This window comes from Bufo gargarizans, chromosome 2 (genome assembly GCF_014858855.1).
Source record: "Bufo gargarizans isolate SCDJY-AF-19 chromosome 2, ASM1485885v1, whole genome shotgun sequence".
NCBI lineage: Eukaryota > Metazoa > Chordata > Amphibia > Anura > Bufonidae > Bufo > Bufo gargarizans.
This window is the reverse complement of record NC_058081.1, coordinates 339,069,291-339,091,952: the sequence shown is the minus strand read 5'-3', so window position 1 is coordinate 339,091,952 and position 22,662 is coordinate 339,069,291. Positions and strand designations below refer to the sequence as shown.

Below are 22,662 nucleotides of genomic sequence, written 5' to 3'. Positions count from 1 at the left end.
GGAAGAATGCCCATGTCTGAATTAAATAAACATCAGCTGCATATAACACCAAGACTGGACGCAGGAATCAGGTAACATAAAGATGAATGGTAGTCATGAACACAATAGTCAGTATAAATTACCCATGGTGGACAAAAGGCCCGGGGCTCCCGGCACTACTGCTACCTCGACGCGTGTTTCGCCAACCCACTGGCTTTGTCAGGAGGGTAAAGTATACTGGTATATGTTGGGGTATATATATCAAAGAATGCACCTTAAGTTAATAGAAGACGCATGCACGGCATGATTAGGAGGCCCGCATCACAGACGCTGAACGCGCCCACGCACCATGTTGCGTACATCCAGGAGGTGGATGACGCATGGTGCGGGGCATCGCCCACGCCCATCACCATGGGAACGAGCAACATGGAGCGCTCCATGATGCGTCCAACCCAGGGTGAGAAGCTTGAATCTGTGAAGAGAAGAATTCACAGATTCAGGCTTCTCACTCTAGGTTGAACGTATCCCGTGCATGGCAGGTGGAGAAAAAGACACACCGTTTGATTTTATATGCATTCATTTGTTTTAAACTTTGTAAGTACAATAAAAAAAAGCGTGATTATAAGAACCCTTGCGGTACTTCACTGTGTTGGGTTGTCTTGATAATATTTAGGAGACAAGAAGCTCAACTGGAGAGAAAGTCCCATTGTTTATCCAGTGATCAATTGTATCGAAAATAGGCTGTCAGTGTGCCTTCAAATACTGATACTTCCATAGTGGATTTAGGAGCTGCGCAGTCTTTTGCATAATATGGAGACTTAAAAGACTACCCCACCACGGGGGGCTGGCAGGTGGACCCACGAGGTGGAAATCGCACTACGAACTCATAATAGGGAGAGACTTGGCCAGTTGTGAGAGTTACTGATACCCATGAGTCAGGGGTAAACCCAGGAGATTGGCCTTGTTCAGGAAGTAGGCCAGAACCCTGTGAACCTGAGGCTGAATGGCCAGCAGTAGGGGTGACCGCCACTTCGGTGGAAGAGGGGGAGCCAACCCCGCTAAGTGCAATGGTGGGAGACGTGGAGGACTTGCCACCGGGTCCTGAGTTGGCAGACCTTAATGTCTCTGGGGAAAATTTCGGTACAGCACAACACCGGGACCCAACCCTATCCTGTGCCTGGGAGAATGTGGTAATAATTGATGGTGAACCACAACAACCTGGGGCCAAGTTGATGTTTTCCCGTTTTGCGGTTCATCAGAATATGATGTATCGGGTAAACCAGCTGCGGGGTGAACATATTGAACAGTTCGTGGTGCCCCAGGCTTATCGCAAACTCGTGTTAGAGTTAGCCCACCAACAGGTTCTCGGGGGTCATCTGGGAATGCAGAAAACACAGGACCGGATATTACAACGGTTTTACTGGCCCAGTGTGTTTAGAGAGGGAGACGAGTTTTGCAAGTCTTGCCGACCTGCCAAACAATTAGCCCCAGCACCTTTTCCGCAGTCCCTTAGTACCTCTTCCGATCATCGAGGTACCGTTTGAGCGAATCGCTATGGGCCTCATAGGTCCAGTACCGAAGTCTGCTAGAGGACACCAACACATCTTGGTCGTCCTAGATTATGCCAATCGGTATCCGGAGGCGGTGCCACTGCGACATACATTGGCCAAACTTAGAGCTAAAGAGTTAATGGAGATGTTTTCCCGAGTGGGGCTACCTAAAGAGGTTCTGACTGACCAGGGGACCCCTTTTATGTCCAAGGTCATGAGGGAACTCTGTAAGTTGCTGCACATCAAACAGCTACGGACGTCCGTTTATCATCCGCAAACTGACGGCCTAGTAGAAAGGTTTAACCAAACATTGAAAAACATGTTAAAAAGAGTGGTGTCTAAGGATGGGAAGGACTGGGACCTCCTTCTGCCCTATCTTATGTTTGCAGTGCAAGAGGTGCCCCAGGCCTCTACTGGGTTCTCGCCCTTCAAACTGCTATACGGCAGACATCCTCGTGGCCTGTTGGACATAGCCAAAGAGGTGTGGGAGCAACAACCCACCCCATAAAAAAGTGTCATTGAGTACGTTACCAAGATGCAAGATCAGATAGAGACAGTGTTGCCTCTTGTTAGGGAGCATATGGAGGCAGCTCAGCAAGCCTAGAGTCGGGTCTATTATCGGCAGGCTCGGGTCCAGATTTTTAACCCAGGTAATCGGGTTTTTGTTCTGGTGTCGAACGTGGACAGTAAGTTCCTGGCTAGGTGGCAGGGGACCTACGAGGTACTCGAGAAAATTGTAAAGGTACACCAGCCTGGGCGGTGAGGCCGGTTTACCATATGAATTTACTCAAACCATGGAAAGATAGGGAAACCTGTACAGAATACAGTCCACGGCCAGGTTTTCTAGGAGAAGCGGTACCGGCCCCTCTGTCTGATGCAAGAGAGATGGCTGCCACAGTAAAAAATTGCTGACAGCCTCTCCTGTCAGCAATTGTCATCCACAGTACCGACTGGGAAAGTCACCTACCCAAAGTTCAGGCCATAGTGGACTCCCTTCGGAAGGCTGGACTAACCGCTAACCCCCAAAAAATGTGCAATAGGGTTAGAGGAGACTAAATACCTGGGGTATGTCATTGGGCGCGGCGTCATCAAACCCCAAGTGAACAAAATAGAGGCGATACGGAATTCGCCCTGACCTGTCACTACTAGGCAAGTAAAGTCGTTCTGGGGAATGGTGGGCTATTACATGAGGTTTGTCCCCCAATTTGCTACGGTGGCCGCGCCATTGACAAGGCTCTTGAAGGGACTCAGGTCGGTGATGGTTTGCTGGGATGATCAGGCGGAAGGGGTTTTCTCCGCTTTGAAGTCGGTCCTGTGCGGGTCCCCGGTTTTGGTGACGCCCGACTTCAAAAAGGAATTCATAGTACAGACCGATGCCTACGAAGTAGGCCTCGGTGCTGTACTGTCTCAGGAAATCAATGGGGAGGAGCATCCCGTTGTCTTCCTCAGCCGTAAGCTCGCCCCAGCCGAGACCAGGTACAGTATTGTGGAAAGAGAGTGCCTGGCTATCAAGTGGGCACTCGAGTCTCTCCGTTATTATTTGTTGGGGAAAAAATTCCGCCTGGTAACCGACCACTCCCCTCTCAAGTGGATGAGCCAAGCTAAAGACAAAAAATACTCGGGTCACCAGATAGTTCCTTTCCCTACAGAACTTTAAATTTACAGTGGAACACAGGGCAGGCTGGTTGCAGGGAAACGCGGATGCCCTGTCCCGAGTACATTGTCTGGCGAGTGTTCACCACCTCAGGGTTGAACAAAGGGGGTGGAATGTGACACAGTGAGGGGAATGATTTAGGAAAACAGGTATTTTCCTCCTAGCGTGTGCTGCTGGGCTGATTTGCAGCCAGGTGGGTTCAAATATCGGACTGGATTTTAATTGCCGTTGCAGGTTTTTCGCAGCACCTGGCTGTCCTTAAATAGGCAGCTGGGCTCAGCAGCAGAATCTCTGTGTTGGGATCTGAGGGTTGGTGCAAGGTTGGAGGGCTGAGACCCATGGGCCGAGGAAACAGGCCCCCTAAAGCCTTCAGTGGACAGCTGGAGGCAGAACTGACATCAAGGTGACTTGTCTTATATGAACTTTCCAATTTGTGTGAAGTAACACCAATATGTACTTTCCATTGTGTGTGAAGTAAACACTAAAAAAGTTATGCATTGTTTTGTGCATTTGCCTCAAGTGTGACTAAAACACTGAAGTTTTGCGTTAAGAACTTGTCTTTTGCCTCTGTACTGCGTCCGCTTAATCTATCTACCAGAGCGAAACCCCACAGTATATAAGCAAGGTTGGGTGTTGTAGTAATCCTCCTCTCTATCTTTCCGAAGTCTTTCTCCCTTCAGAATCTAAGCCTGGCAATAAGGTACTTGCAAACTTGTCTGTAATTCCCAGGTGAGGGATACAGGATTAAGTGGTCCAGACCATGTCAAAGTGTAGAAGGGTGTCTTAGAAATGTTCCTCTCACTACAGTAAAGCCTTAAATAGCAAAGACCTTACTGACTGACTCCACTGCTCAGCTTTGCAGATTCTGGACCTTCTAGTTCTTCCTTTCTCTCTTTATCTGGAGTACTGTGAAGTAGAGATAGTTTTCTCCTTGTGGATCTCTCAGAAACAGTGATTCTCTGAGATGCAAGCCTCGCCCTTTGGGGGGTGAACACATGTGGCTTTTGTCACTTCCTCAGCTAACACACTACTCACTAACTGACTGAATTAGGGGAAGACTTAAGTCCAACTCCTAGCTTCCTATAGTGGCAGAGTCAGGATTATTAACCTGCCTGATCCATACAGATGTATACTGTGTTGCAATATATTAGAATATTATACAAGAAAGATTTGCAAGTACCCTATACTGGAATACTGCAATATAAGTCTTTATAGTGGCTTTCAATATAAATATGTGACTAAAAAAACTCAAACCAGAGTTTCCATTTAGAGCGAAAAATCTACTTATTGAGTTGAATAACTATTATCTTATTCATGAGTTTCATTAATTTACTTTTTTACTCTATGTTGTGTATTGCTGCTATTTGGAAACTGTCAATAAGCAGGCTAGCTGTTGCTCTCAGATCCAATGCAAATGCTATTTATGATATTGTGTGGTCTGTCAATGCTCTAATCATATTAATAATAGCTGTTGATGAGCCACTGAAAGTCCATTTTCACTTGCTTGATGGACAAAGCTCTTAACCCGACCATTCTAAATTTGGATCAACCCGAATAAGGAGATCAGGACCACATGACCACCTACACAACAGCGAATATATTTAAAGGTGTTTTTAAGGGCTTAAAAATGGATGGCTATCCTCAGAAGAGGTACTCAATATCTAAATAATAGGGGTTCAATTCAACCCCCAATCAGCTGTTGGAAGGGGCCATGGTATTGGAGGCAGCACTGAGGCCCCTTCCTCGGCCTGTGACAGTGCCCAACAACCATATGCGATACCATGCACAGTCACTATACAATGTATTGTGTTTGGTACACTATAAAGTGGTTGCAGCACTCATCCAAGCTCCATGGCCCCTTCAAACAGCTGATCAGTGAGGTTGCTGGGATTTGGACCCCATTGATCAGATATTGATGAACTATTTTAAGAATAGGTCAGCAATATTTAAGTTCTAGAAAACCGCTTTAAGTTCCTTGAATGTGACCACATGGTCCCACTTAAGTGCAAAAACGCGTTTGGGAGGGGCATGCATGGGTTTGTATTCTCAAGGCATCTATTAAACCCTAAGTTAAAGATATCTTTCCTGTAGCAGGATCCTTTTCAGATGGATGTAAACTGAAATTTTACTTTAAATAATCATTTTCTTGATTATACCCAATATGAATGCCTATGAAGAACAAAATTAGTGGAAAACTAAAATTATTCAGAAGCCTGTTTCATGTATTTTTTGTTGTATTCGCTTTTCCTGTGTTGTATTCAGCACAGAAGCTCTGAGCGTGGTGCTTAAGAAAAAGTTTTCTTAATGGGGGACCTGGCTAATTGTAGTCACACCAGACAAATAGTAGTTGTAAAAAAGTTGCTTCTTGGCTGACATTCTTTTGCTGTGGTTGGGCAACAAATTAAGTCTACAGTTCAAGGAAACGGGAATCGACGAGCTGTAATTTTTGCAATTCAGCAACATAAAAGAAGAAAACAAAGGGGGAAAATTGTAGGACATTCATGTGGTACTGCCAGTTAAATTGAGATCCTTGCACCCCATTGAGTTATCAGTGTGTCTATTACAGTCTTATTAAAATGGTAATGACTGTATACAAGACTTGGACAGCACCTGTCAGCATTATAGTCTTCACTTCCGTGCTTCATGATCTCCATTTAAGCTGCACAGCAGTTGTTTTAGTGGAGCACAGTTCTATAGATACATAACTATCTGAGATGTCAGAAGGATGAGAAGTATGTTCCACAATATAAGATACATATAAGGCTGAGTTATCACATATAGGAGTTTATTCTAAATGTCAATCAAAATGATTATTAATATTATAAGCACCACACATATATTAATAAAATCCGGGTTTAATAAACAAGTGTGAAGATAAATGTTGTCTCTTCCAGATCTGGAGACTGAAGAGACAGTGATAATAATCTATAAGCTATATTGTATGATGTATAACCCTTCAGATTTTTTTACAACTTTGAAGCTACGTTTTTACACACAAGATATTTATGTACCTGTTCTAATGCTATGTGTCATTTAATGAATGGCAGTGTGTTAGTACCATAAATTGTAGCTGTCAGCAGCAAGATCAAAACATGAAAGGCTTCTGATTGTTTTGGTCTCCGTAATTCATAGGGATAGTGCACAGAGTAATGTCACAGTACAGAGATATTACACATGGTGATCTCACAGTACAGGGATAGTACACACTGTGATGTCAAGGTACAGAAATAGTACACATGGTGATTGCACAGTACAGGGATAGTACACACTGTGATGTCACAGTACAGAAATAATACACATGGTGATCTCACAGTACAGGGATAGTACACACTGTGATGTCACAGTACAGCAATAATACACATGGTGATCTCACAGTACAGGGATAGTACACACTGTGATGTCACAGTACATAAATATACACATGGTGATCTCACAGTACAGGGATAGTACACACTGTGATGTCACAGTACAGAAATATACACATGGTGATCTCACAGTACAGGGATAGTACACACTGTGATGTCACAGTACAGAAATATACACATGTGATCTCACAGTACAGGGATAGTACACACTGTGATGTCACAGTACAGAAATATACACATGGTGATCTCACAGTACAGGGATAGTACACACTGTGATGTCACAGTACAGAAATAATACACATGGTGATCTCACAGTACAGGGATAGTACACACTGTGACGTCACAGTACAGAAATAATACACATGGTGATCTCAAAGTACAGGGAAAGTACACTCAGTGATGTCAAGGGGAGTAATGACTGGGATATAACAATACCAGGGTTCTCTCTATACAGGAAAGACCGAGAAGGCAAGAAGGGGGAGGGGTGGCCCTGTATGTGAAAGATAGCATAAAATCTAATTTGATACAAGTTAGCGAGAACAATTTAGAGTCAGTTTGGGTTACCTTGCAGCTTGATAATCATAAGGTAACTCGTGTAGGTGTGATATATAGACCACCTAGCCAAGTCAAAGAATTAGATGATCTACTAGTTGAGGAAACAGCTAAAATGACATTGAAGGGGGAAGTTATCATTATGGGAGACTTCAATCTTCCAGATGTAAACTGGAAAACCAAAATAGCTAGTTCTGCCAGGAGTACAGATATTCTAAATTCCCTACTGGGATTATCTCTACAGCAAGTAGTAGAGGAGCCAACCCGGAAGGAGGCCATTTTAAATTTAGTATTCACAAATGGGAATTTGGTATCTGATATTACTGTAGGGGAAAGCTTGGGATCTAGTGATCACCAGTCAGTGTGGTTTACTATAAGTACAGTGACTGAGTCACACCACACAAAACAAGAAAGAAGGAAAGAAGACTAATGAATCTTTTGATGCATGTGTCTTTACAGAGGAAGAGGTTCTAAGTCAACTGTCTAAAATTAATACAAATAAGTCACAGGGGCCTGATGGGATACACCCAAAGCTATTAAAAGAGCTCAGCGGTGAACAAGCAAAACCATTAACAGATTTATTTAACCAATCACTGGCAACAGGAGTCGTCCCAGAAGATTGGAAATTAGCAAATGTTGTGCCCATTCACAAGAAAGGTAGTAGGGAGGAATCGGGCAACTATAGGCCAGTAAGCCTGACATCAATAGTGGGGAAATTAATGGAAACCATACTTAAGGAGAGGATTGTGGAACATCTAAAATCCCATGGATTGAAAGATGAAAAACAGCATGGGTTTACTTCAGGGAGATCATGTCAAACTAATCTTATTGATTTTTTTGATTGGGTGACTAAAATAATAGATGGAGGAGGTGCAGTAGACATCGCTTATCTAGACTTTAGTAAGGCTTTTGATACTGTCCCACATAGAAGGCTTATCAATAAATTGCAGTCTTTGGGCTTGGACTCCCATATTGTTGAATGGATTAGGCAGTGGCCGAGGGACAGGCAACAGAGGGTTGTAGTCAATGGAGTATATTCAGACCAAGGTCTTGTTACCAGTGGGGTACCTCAGGGATCTGTCCTGGGACCCATATTGTTTAATATCTTTATCAGCGAAATTGCAGAAGGCCTTAATGGTAAGGTGTGTCTTTTTGCTGATGACACAAAGATTTGTAACATGGTTGATGTTCCTGGAGGGATACACCAAATGGAAAAGGACTTAGGAAAACTAGAGGAATGGTCAAAAATCTGGCAACTAAAATTTAATGTTGATAAGTGCAAGATAATGCACCTGGGATGTAAAAACCCAAGAGCAGATTATAAAATCAGTGATACAGTCCTAACCTCAGTATCTCATTATTTCAGAAGACTTAAAGGTAGGCAGACAATGTCATAGAGCAGCAGGAAATGCTAGCAGAATGCTTGGGTGTATAGGGAGAGGCATTACCAGTAGAAAGAGGGAGGCGCTCATGCCGCTCTACAGAGCACTAGTGAGACCTCATTTGGAGTATTGTGCTCAGTACTGGAGACCATATCTCCAGAAGGATATTGATACTTTGGAGAGAGTTCAGAGAAGAGCTACTAAACTGGTACATGGATTGCAGGAAAAAACTTACCAGGAAAGATTAAAGGACCTTACCATGTATAGCTTGGAAGAAAGACGAGACAGAGGGGATATGATAGAAACTTTTAAATACATAAAGGGATTCAACAAGGTAAAAGAGGAGAGAATATTTAAAAGAAGAAAAACTGCTACAAGAGGGCATAGCTTTAAATTAGAGGGGCAAAGGTTTAAAAGTAATATCAGGAAGTATTACTTTACTGAGAGAGTAGTGGATGCATGGAATAGCCTTCCTGCAGAAGTGGTAGCTGCAAATACAGTGGAGGAGTTTAAGCATGCATGGGATAGGCATAAGGCCATCCTTCATATAAGATAGGGCCAGGGGCTATCCATAGTATTCAGTATATTGGGCAGACTAGATGGGCCAAATGGTTCTTATCTGCCGACACATTCTATGTTTCTATGTTTCTATGTCACAGTACAGTAAAATACACTTGGTGATCTCATAGTACATAAATGATATATGTGGTGATCTCACAGTACAGGGATTGTACACACTGTGATGTCACAGAACATAAATAACATACATGGTGATCTCACATAACCGGGATAATGCACATAATAATGTCACAGTACAGAAATAATACATGTAGTAATCTCACATTAAGGGGATGGTACACACAGTGATGTCACAGTACAGAAATAATACACATGGTGATCTCACAGTTCAAGGATAGTACACTCAGTGATCTCACAGTACATGGATAGTACACACAGTGATGTCACAGTACAGGGATGGCGCACACAGTGATGTCACAGTATAGAGATGCACACCATAGCACAGAAATAACACACACAAAAAGGTCAGCATGAAGTTGTGACCTCACAGGAAATTAAAAATTAAATGATGTCACATACACACCTAATGTGCACATTATGTCACAGTCAGGGATAAAACAAAAAATAATGCTGCAGAGAAGGGAGCATGCACTCTGCAGGTGGGACCATGTGGCCCAATGAAAAACTAGACTGGTTCCACAATCTATTTTCTGCTCCCCATGCACATTACAGACATGCTACAGTATAGATTATTAATACATTTATGTCCGTTTTCTGGCGTCCATACAATGAAAAATATGGTGTTCTAGAACACTATTAACGATTTGCTTGCTTGCTCCGCTCAAGCATCTCAACACAATCATACTTTTGTAAAAAATAATAATAATAATAATAATAACTAGATCAATATAGTAGACATACAGAATAGTTATCAATCACAGAATAAAATACATAATGCTTATCGAATGGCAGCCCCGGCAGGACTACATTCAATTCCCTACAGGGTTATTATTGGATCTCTCCCTCTTGTAAAGGGAGCAATTGTGATAATGTCCTATTAGAGAATTTGCTCATAATGGAATTCCCTCATATAATATTTAAAGCTACTCCAAGTCAGACATTTATTTTACACTGAAATGATAGGATGCATATATATGATATACTGTATATGCCTCTAAGTAATTGTACTGTTGATATTTGCTTAATCCACTCTCAAATGAGACCCCTGTAAGTAAGTACCCCTGTAAGACTTTAAAAGTCTAAAGAAACTTTAGCATTCACACAATAAAAACAAAAACACTAAATTAAAAAGAATCTGCAAACTAATATACTTGCAGAATAAAACAAGGTAAAGATTTTAGGCAGGGACTCAAATTTAATTTAAACAATCAAATTTGCCTTTCAAAAACTCCCCAAGGAAATCAGTTTAAATGCTGTCTTTGTCTACTCTCCCATCCCCGAACCCTTCCCCCAACAAAGTACACATACTCACACAAAAAAAAAGCTGTTTAAAGGCTGCCAAGCATCCTTCTCTTTGTGACATGCAGCATGAATCCAGGACAAAAAGCATATGCTAGTGAACAGCATGCATAATATTAGACAGCACTGCCCGTTGCCCTCATCAGCTCCATGCCATGATGGTCTTACAGGCGCTCCAGAGGCAGAATATCAGCTACAGTACTTACTATTCTTTTCTTAGTACATTCATTGCAAATTGCTTAGGCTGGAGCATTATTGTCAAGCTGACTTTAACTAAATGAATCTAGTAAAGATGCTTCACTCATAAATATCACATATTAATCAGTTTATATAAATGGTATTTACAATGCTAGTAAAACTTTCCTGATGCAGAAAGGCCTTGGTGCAAACAGAAAGCTATAAAAGAGGATGCTGAATGCATGTTAAGAGGTTATCACAAGCTATGCCATCCCTTTATTATAGTGGGAGTTTTGGGATGACCATGCACATTATAGGCTGCAAATACTGGGAAAAGAAAGATGAGGCTTGTCGATATGTCCGATCCTTTCTTCTGGTTGGAGATAGATTGCTGCTGTTGTCTGGCAAATAAGCTCCTTTCTATTAAAATAAGCATGTGGCTTAAAGGGGTTTTCTGGGAATACTATTTTTAACAGATCTGCTCATGTAGTTGCTTATCTCATGTACATCTTCCCCATGCTTTTTTATTTTATTTAGACTCTCCTGACCAGTTTTCTTTATGTAACCTAATCACTCTGGTTTGTTTCCATCCTGTATATACAACTTCCTGTTCTGTATCCAACCAAACCCATGATGCACTTCTCCTTTCTCTACCACAGCTCCAGCCCCACCCCTAACAATGCTCAGCTAGTTTATAGCCCCTCCCACCCAGCTACTTCATAGCTCCCTACCACCCAGATAGTTACATAGACACTCACCTATCACTGCCTATGTTTCTGCTTTGACATGCCCATGGACATAACATCACAGAAAATAAGAGAGCTGCATGGACATGGTCATATGACTACAGCTAAGAACCGAAGATAGCGGCAAGGTGCGGCTTTCATCTGGCGAAAACATTGCTGGTGCGGTCACTTAAATCATCGTTTCTGCTGTTCGAAAACAACAAATGTGTATGGGGATGAGCAATAGCTACAAGCTTGTCTCTATACTAGGGAGGTAATCAGTGCATGTAAATGCAACTCTCACCTTCTACGACAAGAAAGCAATAATTGGGAATGAACAGTTCATTCCTGATAATTGCCTGCTGTGTCAGCTTGTGTAAAGAGCTTTTAGTGTGCAAGTTTATGGGGAGGTCAGGGAAGACAGCTGTAGAACAAAAAAGTGCTAGAGTATAGACTGATGGTTATCTAATGAGTATGGTTAGATTTTATCTACCTGAATACTTTTAATTTTTATTATAGGGCAATTAGTGTTTCCATATTATTTGACACTGGAGCTGATTGTTTAGGTCTTATATTTAAAGGTCTCAGAGAAACAACAGACTGAGTTTTTATTACAGAGTTGTAGTTCATGGCCTTCCACGCCAGACAAACTGACCACCAAGGAGTGTGAGAGTCTGAAAATGATAGTGCTATAGTTTAGTGTACTGCTGTTCCGAACTCACTGGTGATGAGGTCAATGGATTCTTACCTTAGCCTTATACATTTTCAGCTCCAAGGCCTTGAAGTCCATATGATCAATCAATGATCTCATGAAAGAACTGAAAAACATTGAGTGAAAAATTTTAATATTTAAATATATGTTGAATATTCCAATATAAACTCATGCAAGTACACAGACAAAGTACATTTTCAGCCATGATAAGGTTCTGTAGATCTACACTTGTGAAACACAATTCAGTCTTCTCTATAACTTAATACAAACTTCTCTATGCGATAACAGCCATACTTCTGTACCATTACAAGTATATGTACAAGATATAGTATCAGATGTTTGTACCATCCAGTGAGATTTGAAAAAATTGCGCTTTCATATATAGAAATTTACCGTACTTTTTTATATAGCACTCTGAATTTGAAAAGTGATACAAGTCCATAGAAATATGACAAATATGATTATGTTGAAGGTCTCATTACTTTTATTCATTTAAAAATGAATTTTCAAGTTAACAATGTATTCCTACTCATATTTAATAAGTTTTTAAAGGGGTTTTCCAGGTTTTTAATTTTGATAACCTATGCTGAGGAGTCCAACTCTCAGCGCCTTCGCCAGTCAGCTGTTTGAAAAGACATTGACACCTCCTCATAGCTTACCAAGCACAACGCCATCCAATGGATATCGGCTGTGCTTGTATTGCAGCTCAGTCCATTCACTTGAATGAGACTGAGCTGCACCTAGGGCATGTGACCAATGAATGTGGCATCACTGGCCTAGGAACAGGCCTTGCCAAGTACTGCAGTCTCTTCAAGCTGCTGATCGGAGCAGGTGCCGGAAGTCGGACCTGTGCCAATCAGATACTGATGACCTGTTCTGAAGATAGGCTATCAATATCAGAAAATTAGACAACTCCTTTAATTAGGAGTGTTGACTAGTGTGTGCTGTTATCTTTGGCTTCTAGTATCATTAAATCAAACCGTATTGGTTCGAAAGTTCTAAATGACCACATGGTTTCGGGTGCTAAACTAAGAATGGACGGTTTTTGAGGAGTCTTTCAGGTTAAAGGTGGCCATGCATCTTAGATTATCCTACTGACCACCCCATACATATGCATGCTTGGCTCGGCCAAGTGTGCAATTGTTCTAATAACGAGAAGTTTTTCTGTCTTGGCAACAAAAGAATAGGGCATGTTGAAATCCAACATGTCTGACTCTTGTTTCCATGCCATCAGCTGAACGTCAGAACACTCCACACACATTAAATGATCAGTCAGCCCTGCTGAAATAGCCCATTTCAAGCAACATGTATATGGGGACCTTTAGGCATTACGCACATTTGAAGAGATCTTCTTGACAAATTGTGTTTAAATACCAGTAGGTGGTCTTATTTAGGAAACTCATTTTCAGATGGTCAATTAAAGAAATTGGAGTTAATGGAGTGGAGCCCATGTTCAGGACTCTCATCTATAAGTTGGCATACAGGACTGCTACATAGAGCATCTTTTGCCCTGGAGGGCCTGACACATCTGAACATTATGCATACAGACCATTGACTTCAATGTGTATAGTACATTGTTTAGTCTTCCCTAAAATGGAGGCAAAAGATGGAATATCAGTGTTAGTTACTCGTACCTGTGCTATTAGATTTTTCTGTCCTTTCACAAGTGAATATTGAACAGGAAACATCATTCACTGTGATGAGAATGACCAGACACATGACAGAATAATAAATATGACTCTGGCTGGCTGTGTCATCTGTGACAGATGATGATTAACTGTTTTCTAAATTTGATGGCAACTTTGATCTACATGCATGTGATTTGTTCTGTACAATAAGAAGATGAATTATTCTAACTGTAAGGAACATTCTTCCTATGTGGCTAAGATAATTAAAGAAGCGGAGCCTGGGCAGGATATCTGGTCTCTTCTCATTACTGAAAGACCAACATGTGACCATGATCAGAAAACTTCTTTTTATCATCTTTACCACACAATGTACACTCTGAAATCAAGTTATATTTATGGTTGAAGTTCACGTAACACTTATTCCTGTCTCTGTGCTTCATGTTGGATTACCTAAGCACAACTGAGTTTCTCAATACCCTCTTTAAAGAGCACACTCTGGGCAAAAATGATACATTCAGGTGGATTTACTATAACTTACACACCATACAGTGGCATAAGTTCTAGCTGGCTGGTGTAGACTTCAGTTTCTGGCACATGGACTTCCAGAGATGTGCCAAATTTATTAAGAGGCATCTATCCAGCCTTATCTACAATACTTTATATGGTCATATTGGAAGGAAGGCATTGGGGTCTTTTCTTGTCAAGGAACATGGAACTCAGTAGACACTTTCTGTATTATGTCTAGATTATTGTCCTATTTCATCAGCACTGTACATATTGTCTGTATGAAGGCACACAAAGCATGTCTGGTTCCATATTATGAAGCAGTAAGTAGTTTATGTGGAGTTGTTCGGTAACTCCATATGGTGTCATATTATGTTATTCAATGGAACAAGGCATTAAAACACCTCCATATGTCTTGAAGGCATATGGAGGTACAGTAGGGCTCCATATAATTCTATGGGTGCAGTATACCAGCTCCATACAGCTAGGTTTTACAGAATCATAATACTCCCTTGTGTATGAGGCCTTATGTCATAAGGTTAACTAATGTAATCTACAATAGTAATTCTCTAATTTAATGTTATTGGAAGCACTCCCTATGCAAGTGGTAGTCATCTGCTAATTCTTTAGGAGTAACAGTCTATGCCTGCTCTGCACTGGCAGAATACAGCCTGCCTTAAATATCATTTCATTTAACATTTCCAGCAGCTCTGCAGGTCAAAAATGCTTCTGCAGGAAGAATTTCCAGCAATTACAATATTGCTATTTATGCTTTTCTCTTGTATAGCCCCACTCATGTTGCATATCCCATCTGAGGTTTAAAGAAAATAGTGTATACCATGTAGACAAAAAAATAATAGATTTGCTCCTTTATGGAGAGTTTGGATTACATTTTACAGACAGAAGGTCCTAGAAAGAAGCTCAAAGAATAGCCCATATTACTAAAGAGATTGGGAGGTCCAACTCATGAGGAAATAGTGTCCAGGTTATTTAGTTTCAAAAGAGATTACAAGGGAAATATGATCACTGTGCAAAATTATGTTAATGGCCCATTTACCAAATTATGTGGTGACTTGTAATACAAGGTACTGAGTGTGAACACGTGGCCATTTTTTATGAGCTTTAATCTCACTATGAGTCTCATTTACTGCTCTACCTGTGAAATTACATGTCCACTCACACAAGAACAGCTACTGGCAGACAGTGACTGATCATCGCAGTATAAATGGAAAATGGTCCTCCCCAGCACAACTAGTAAAAGCATACAGTGAATTTGGAAAGTCTTCAGACCCTTTCACTGCTTTCCCTTTTTTTATGTTGCAGCCTTATGCTAAAATGTAAAAAGGTTCACGTTTTCCCCTTAATTCTGCCCTAAATAACCCATAATGAGAAAGTGAAAACAGAATGTAAGAAATCTTTGCTAATATATTGAAACGGAAAAACTGAAATTGACATAAGTATTCAAAGTACTGACTTATTTGATGCACCTTTGGCAGCCATGACATCCTCTAGTCTTCTAGGGTATGACGTTACAAAGTTTGCACACCTGGATTTGGGGATTTTCTGCCATTCTCTTTGCAGATCCTCTCAAGCTCTGTCAGGTTGGAAGGCGACCATCGGTGGAGAGCCATTTTCAGGTCTCTGAAGAGATGTTCAATTGGGTTCAAGTCAGGGCTCTCGCTGGGCCACTCAAGAACATTCACAGAGTTGTCCCTAAGCCAGTCCGGTGTTGTCTTGGCTGTGTGCTTAGGATCAATGTCTTGTTGACTCTGGATCAGGTTTTTAATAAGAATATCTCTGTACTTTGCTCCATCAGCTTTCCCTCAGCCCTGTCCTAGCCACTGATAATCACCCTCACAGCATGATGCTGCCACTACAATGCTTCACTGTAGAGATAGTAATGGGCTGGTGATGAACATGGCACTTAGAATTGAGTCCAAAAAGTTCAATCTTGGTCTTCTTAGACCAGAGAATATTTCTCACAGTCTGATAGTCCTTTAGGTGCTTTTTTGCAAACTCTAGGAAGGCTTTTATTTATCTTTTACTGAGGAGAGGCTTCTTTCTGGCCTCTCTGCCATAAAGTCCTGATCGGTGGATTGCTACAGCGATGGTTGACCTTCTGGAAGTTTCTCTCAACTGCACACAGGATCTTTAGAGCTTAGCATGTACAACCTTTGGGTTCTTGGTTACCTATGTTACCAAGGCCCTTCTCCCCAGTTTGCTTTTGTGGCCAGCTCTAAGAAGAGTCCTGGTTATTCCAAACTTCTTTCATTTAAGAATTATGTAGTCATTGTGCTGTTGGGAACGTTCAGTGCAGCAGATTTTTTCTTGACTTCTCCAGATCTTTGCCTCCACACAATCCTGTGTCTGAGCTCTACAGGCAGTTATTTCATCATCATGGCTTGGTTTTGGCTTTTATATGCATTGTCAGCCCATAGCAACCAATCAGATTAATCCTTGAATTTTTCAAAGGAGCTGTCCAAAATGGAATCTGATTGGTTGCTATGGGCAACTTAGCCAGTTCTAATTTACACCAGTTTGATAAATGATACATTTTTGATATGTCATAAGGACATATCAACGGTTTTGATCGGTGGGGTCTTAGTGTTGAAACCACCAGTGATTGCTAGAATGAGGAGAGAGAAGCACTTCACACTCTCTCACTGTAGGAGAGGAATGGAGACTTGGCCCATAGACTTTCTATTGACTTTGTCTTGCTTTCTCTCCTGCAGTGAGGAGAAAAAGCATGCTACATGAGAGCATCTCTCCCCTCGTTCTAGTGATCGGTAGGGGTCTTGGCACTCTATGACATATCAAAGTTTTATTTAGGCCTCATGCACACGACCGTTATGTGCATCCGTGGCCGTTGTGCCGTTTTCAGTTTTTTTTCGCGGACCCATTGACTTTCAATGGGTCCGTGGAAAAATCGGAAAATGCACCGTTTGGCAGCCGCATCCGTGATCCGTGTTTCCGGGCCGTGAAAAAAATAGGACCTGTCCTATTTTTTTCACGGCCAACGGTTCACGGACCCATTCAAGTCAATGGGTCCGTGAAAAATCATGGATGCACACAAGATTGTCATCCGCGTCCGTGATCCGTGTCCGTTTTTTCCTATCATTTCAATGGCAAACTTGACTTAGTTTTTTTTTTCATTTTTCATGTCCGTGGATCCTCCAAAAATCAAGGAAGACCCACGGCCGAAAAAACGGTCACGGATCACGGAGGCCTAAAACTTAGTGACCCTTTACATTTTAAAGAGGAACTGTTATATTTAGATTTGTCATAGAGTAGTACTTCCAAACAAACACTGGGGCAGATTTACTCATCCTGATTAAAATGGCTCATGCGGTTATAATAAATGTGGTGAACTCCTTGACACTTTTGTCTAACTTTACACCAACTATTGGTTGGCTTACCTTGTGCCACATGTTTGGTACACACTACCCCATATTAAGCCATGCTCCCTTGCCATGCCGGAGAACCAAAACAAGCAAGCTAGGCACAATGGATTATTCCCCAAAAATATTTTGTGTGCATTTTCTTCATAAATAGGTCTAAAACTTGATATGGCATTATGTAGCTGAAATGCACCAAATGGAGCATTTTTCAATAATATCTGTGCAGAATCACATTAGTAAATACATTTTAGATATTGCAAGAGTCAAAATTAGAGATGAGTGAATATCTCAAAAATTCGATTTGGCCACTTAGCCGAATTTTCCATAAAAATTTGCTTCAATCCGAATTAATTTGCGACGAATTGCATTAAAAAACGTCTATTTCCGGGCTGCATAGAGCCTTTATATGGGTTTAGAACACTAAATAATAATGTACTATTGAAAAATCCAGTGTCTCCATGATAAATCTGCAGCGTGAGGGTCCTGTGTAGCTTCTACACACTTTCAAAATAATCCTTCAATGGGGCAAATAGAGGCCGGATGACCGGGACGCTCCATGACCTTCCAAGCAGCTGCTGTCGGGAGCAGCGGTTCATTTCTGAGACGTCCATATAGTGCAGGGGGAATCCGAAGACTGTCTCCATCTTCGTGCACCACAGGATGTCCTCCTTTTCATTTCCATTATGACTGGGAACATGTGATGTTTTCACCGGACGTAGAGACCGGGGCCTGGTTGGTTGGTTTGAATCTTGACTAATTTCGCGACTCTTCCGGGCTCCAAGCTATCTTGAAGCTTTGTCTTCTCATTTTCTGTAGCTACCGGAGGCCTGTTCGTGCCAGGCAGGTTTTCCCCAGAAGTATCTTGGTCGATGAGCAGCCAATACCACACTTGCAGCAATCTTGACAGGATTCGTCTCCAGGTGGAGAGGAATTGTTTTCTTGGCATGCATTCTCCATCACAACACCACGTCGTTGAATAAACAGAAGACTGGACAATTCTCTCCTGTCTTAGGCAAGATGTAATTTTTATTAGTAAATTTATTAAATATTTAATATTAAATTGAACCGAAACTTGATTAAAATTATAAGAAAGTATACTTAAATTCGCCAAAACTGACCAAATAACTCAAGTATGAACTCTTACAGATCCATGTTAGTGTCAAGAAGAAGCGCACTTCTTTTAAACCCTCGTCAGCTGATTCCACATAGATGTCTACAGAACCTGTTCTATTAAACACTTATAAGTAGAGCACCCCTGACAGAGTGGAGAGGGTGCCAGCAGTAAGTTTGTGTTGACGTCACTGATTAATTTGCCTTTCCTCTGATCCGTCAGAACAATAACCCACAAAAAACTAGCAAACGCTTTCACTCAGTCAGCATTTGTTCAATAATCCATCAGTATTGCTAAAAAAAAAACAGGAGTGGATCTAGAACAGAGATGACATGTCAATGGAATATTTGCTTCTGTGTTTTGTACCCACTCCTGCTTTTGGCTACCAAATCACAAGCCAATTCTGATGGGACCATACAAGCCTTACAGCTGCTACACAGACAGGATCCGTTGTGAGTCTCATTTTATCTTCCTTCTGACAGATCAGAAGAAAGGTCAAAAAAATATATAAATCATGATGTCAGCCAGGCCAAAAGGCAAAATAGTGGCCCAGTCGTGAAGTGGGGAGGGGGGAACAGCATGAGAAGTCCACAGAGTGGACCTATGACATAGTGGTGAGGTGGAAGCAGCATGAAGAGACCACAGAGTGGCCCAATTACAGGGTCTGGAGGTGGCAATAGCATGAGGAGACCACAGAGTGGCAAGGTGACATAGTGTGGAGATGGCAGCAGCATGAGGAGACCACAGAGTGGCAAGGTGACATAGTGTGGAGGTGGCAGCAGCATCAGGAGGCGACAGAGTGGCAAGGTGACATAGTGTGGATATGGCGGCAGCATCCGGAGACCACAGAGTGGAAAGGTGACATAGTGCGGAGCTGGCAGCAGCATGAGGAGACCACAGAGTGGCAAGGTGACATAGTTTGGAGGTGGCGGCAGCATCAGGAGGCCACAGAGTGGCAAGGTGACATAGTGTGGATATGGCAGCAGTATTCAGAGACCACAAAGTGACCCGGTAACAGAGTGGGGTGGTGGGTGGCAATACCAGTAACTTCTGACGAAGGTGGGTGAAATAAGGAGCACTTGGCATCAGATGTGTGGCATCAAGTGGGTTGAAGCATCAAAGTAGTAGCTGAGGCAGGTAGTCAGAAGAAACCAGTCTCCTGTATCAAAGTGTTGGTGTGGCACCATGGATTATCTAGTCTGATGCATCAGGAATAGTGTTGATCGCAAATATTCTAATCTCAAAGTTTTATCGTAAATATTGGCACATCGAGAATTCACGAATATTCTAGATTTTTTTCATCTGTACCCATGATCCCTCACTGCTTCTTGCTTGTGGGCCAATGAGAAGGCTGCAATATCTTTGATTTTAGGAGTAGTGTTGATCGCAATTTTCCGATTGCCGATTTTCGCAATCAAGAAAAAAATGACTGGAGATCTCGAATTCGCAAATATATGACGAATATTCATCTAAATATTAGCGAAATATCGCAAATTCGAATATTGCCCCTGCCGCTCATCACTGATCAGGAATTGGTGGTTGGAAATTTTGGCTGATCCATGCCTGATTCATCTTAACAAAGGTCAGTCTCTCCACATTTTGGGTGAACAGGCGAGTTCTCCTTGGGGTAACTATGGCCCCCGCTGCACTAAACAACCGCTCTGATGCCACACTACTGGCCGGGCAGGACAGCTTTTCCAGGGCAAACTCTGCAAGTTGCGGTCACAAATGCAGTTTGGCTACCCAGTAGTCCAGCGGATCTTCAATGTGGGGTAGCAGGCTGCTGTCCAAGTATGCCACCACCTGCTGGTTCAGGTCCTGCTCTACGTCTAGCTGCTGCTGTTGAGTAGTTTCTTTACTATGCGGGTGAGGAAAGCTAGTCATCAGCGACTGTAGACTCGGGCTGTTGCTGATGGAGCTGGTACTGCTCCTGCCACCCCACCCCTCTCCAGCAGCCATGGCAGTGGAATGTGAGCGCAGAGGGCCCCCCCGGTCAGACATGCGAGAGGATGGACGATGGTGCAGATAGGCAGCAGCCAACTGACTACATAGGATGTCTCTGTAGTAGTTTACTTTGTCCTCCCTCTCGGTGGCCCCTATTCTGGACCGTTAGCAAGGGTCCAACAAGGTGGAAAGCCAGAAGTCATCCCTCTGCCGAATGGTGACTATTCGGCTGTCGCTACGCAAGCGAGTATGCATCGTGCCATTTGTGCAAGTGACTTGGAGGGACTACCTGCCTCCATCTCCACTGCATACTGCCACGGTGGGTCCAGGTCCTCTTTCTCAACTTCCTCATCGCCCTGTAGCTTCTCTGGCTGCTCCTGCATCTCCTGTCCTGTCAGCTTAGTAGAAAAAACACCCATTTGGCTACACATTGCCTGTGCTCCAATGTCCTCCTCCCCCTCCTCCTCCTCCTCTTCCAGTTCAGCCCCCACAGGGATCATGTGGCCGCGAGATCGAGGCACCACGTCTCCTGTCCCCTGACCAGCCATTGTTACCAGCATCTGTTCCAGGACCTGAAGCAGCGGAATGACGTTGTTCATTCCGTAGTCTTGTCGATCCTCAAAGTGCCAGGTGTCACGCATGAGCTGCCACTGGCTGACATCGAAGTTACACAATGGAGTACTCCTATCCACTTGTATCATCAAGAAATTGTTGATGGCCTTTCTCTGTTCGTATAGTCGGTCCAACATATGGAGGGTGTAAATCCAACGGGTGGAAACGTCGCATATCAGCCTATGTTGGGGGATGCCGTTCTGCCGCTTCAGCTCAAGGAGGGTGTGTTTTGCGGTGTACGAGTGGCTGAAGTTCATGCAAAGTTTCCTGGCCATTTTTAAGATGTCTTGCAGATAGGTGGAAGACTTCAGGAATAGTGTTGGGCACGAATATTCGAATCACGAATATTAATCGCAAATATCGGCACTCGAGAATTCGCGAATATTTAGAATATAGTGATATGTATTTGTAATTTCGAATATTCTAGATTTTTTTTTCAGTAACCTCCCTTCTTGCTTGTGGGCCAATGAGAAGGCTGCAATGTCTTTGTCTGAGCTTAGCAACATCCCTAGCAACCAATAGGAAAGTTGCCTACCCCTTACTATATAAGAACCTCCCCAGCAGCAGTTCTGAGCCACAGTGAGAGAGACAGCAGTGTGGTTTCCACACTACATTAGATTGATAGTTAGATAGCTTATATAGCTTATATACACTCACCTAAAGAATTATTGGGAACACCATACTAATACGGTGTTGGACCCCCTTTTGCCTTCAGAACTGCCTACATTCTACGTGGCATTGATTCAACAAGGTGCTGATAGCATTCTTTAGAAATGTTGGCCCATATTGATAGGATAACATCTTGCAGTTGATGGAGATTTGAGGGATGCACATCCAGGGCACGAAGCTCCCGTTCCACCACATCCCAAAGATGCGCTATTGGGTTGAGATCTGGTGACTGTGGGGGCCATTTTAGTACAGTGAACTCATTGTCATGTTCAAGATACCATTTTTCCAGTCTTCATCAGTCCAATTTTAGTGAGCTTATGCAAATTGTAGCCTCTTTTTCCTATTTGTGGTGGAGATGAGTTGTACCCGGTGGGGTCTTCTGCTGTTGTAGCCCATCCGCCTCAAGGTTGTGCATGTTGAGGCTTCACAAATGCTTTGCTGCATACCTCGGTTGTAACGAGTGGTTATTTCAGTCAACGTTGCTCTTCTATCAGCTTGAATCAGTCGGCCCATTCTCCTCTGACCTCTAGCATCAACAAGGCATTTTCACCCACAGGACTGCCGCATACTGGATGTTTTTCCCTTTTCACACCAGAAATGGTTGTGCGTGAAAATCCCAGTAACTGAGCAGATTGTGAAATACTCACACCGGCCCGTCTGGCACCAACAACCATGCCACGCTCAAAATTGCCTAAATCACCT

At 42.5% G+C, this 22,662-nt stretch overlaps 1 protein-coding gene across 2 annotated transcripts in view; it reads right to left on the bottom strand.

Annotated features, from left to right (window-relative positions):
* The window catches only part of LOC122925946, a 405,237-nt gene that overhangs the window by 47,615 nt on the left and 334,960 nt on the right, over positions 1 to 22,662 (bottom strand). For both annotated transcript variants that reach the window (XM_044277293.1, XM_044277294.1), the window contains one exon: positions 12,131 to 12,200. In XM_044277293.1, the coding sequence (XP_044133228.1) occupies positions 12,131 to 12,200 (70 nt within the window). The remainder of the gene's footprint in view (positions 1 to 12,130; positions 12,201 to 22,662) is intronic.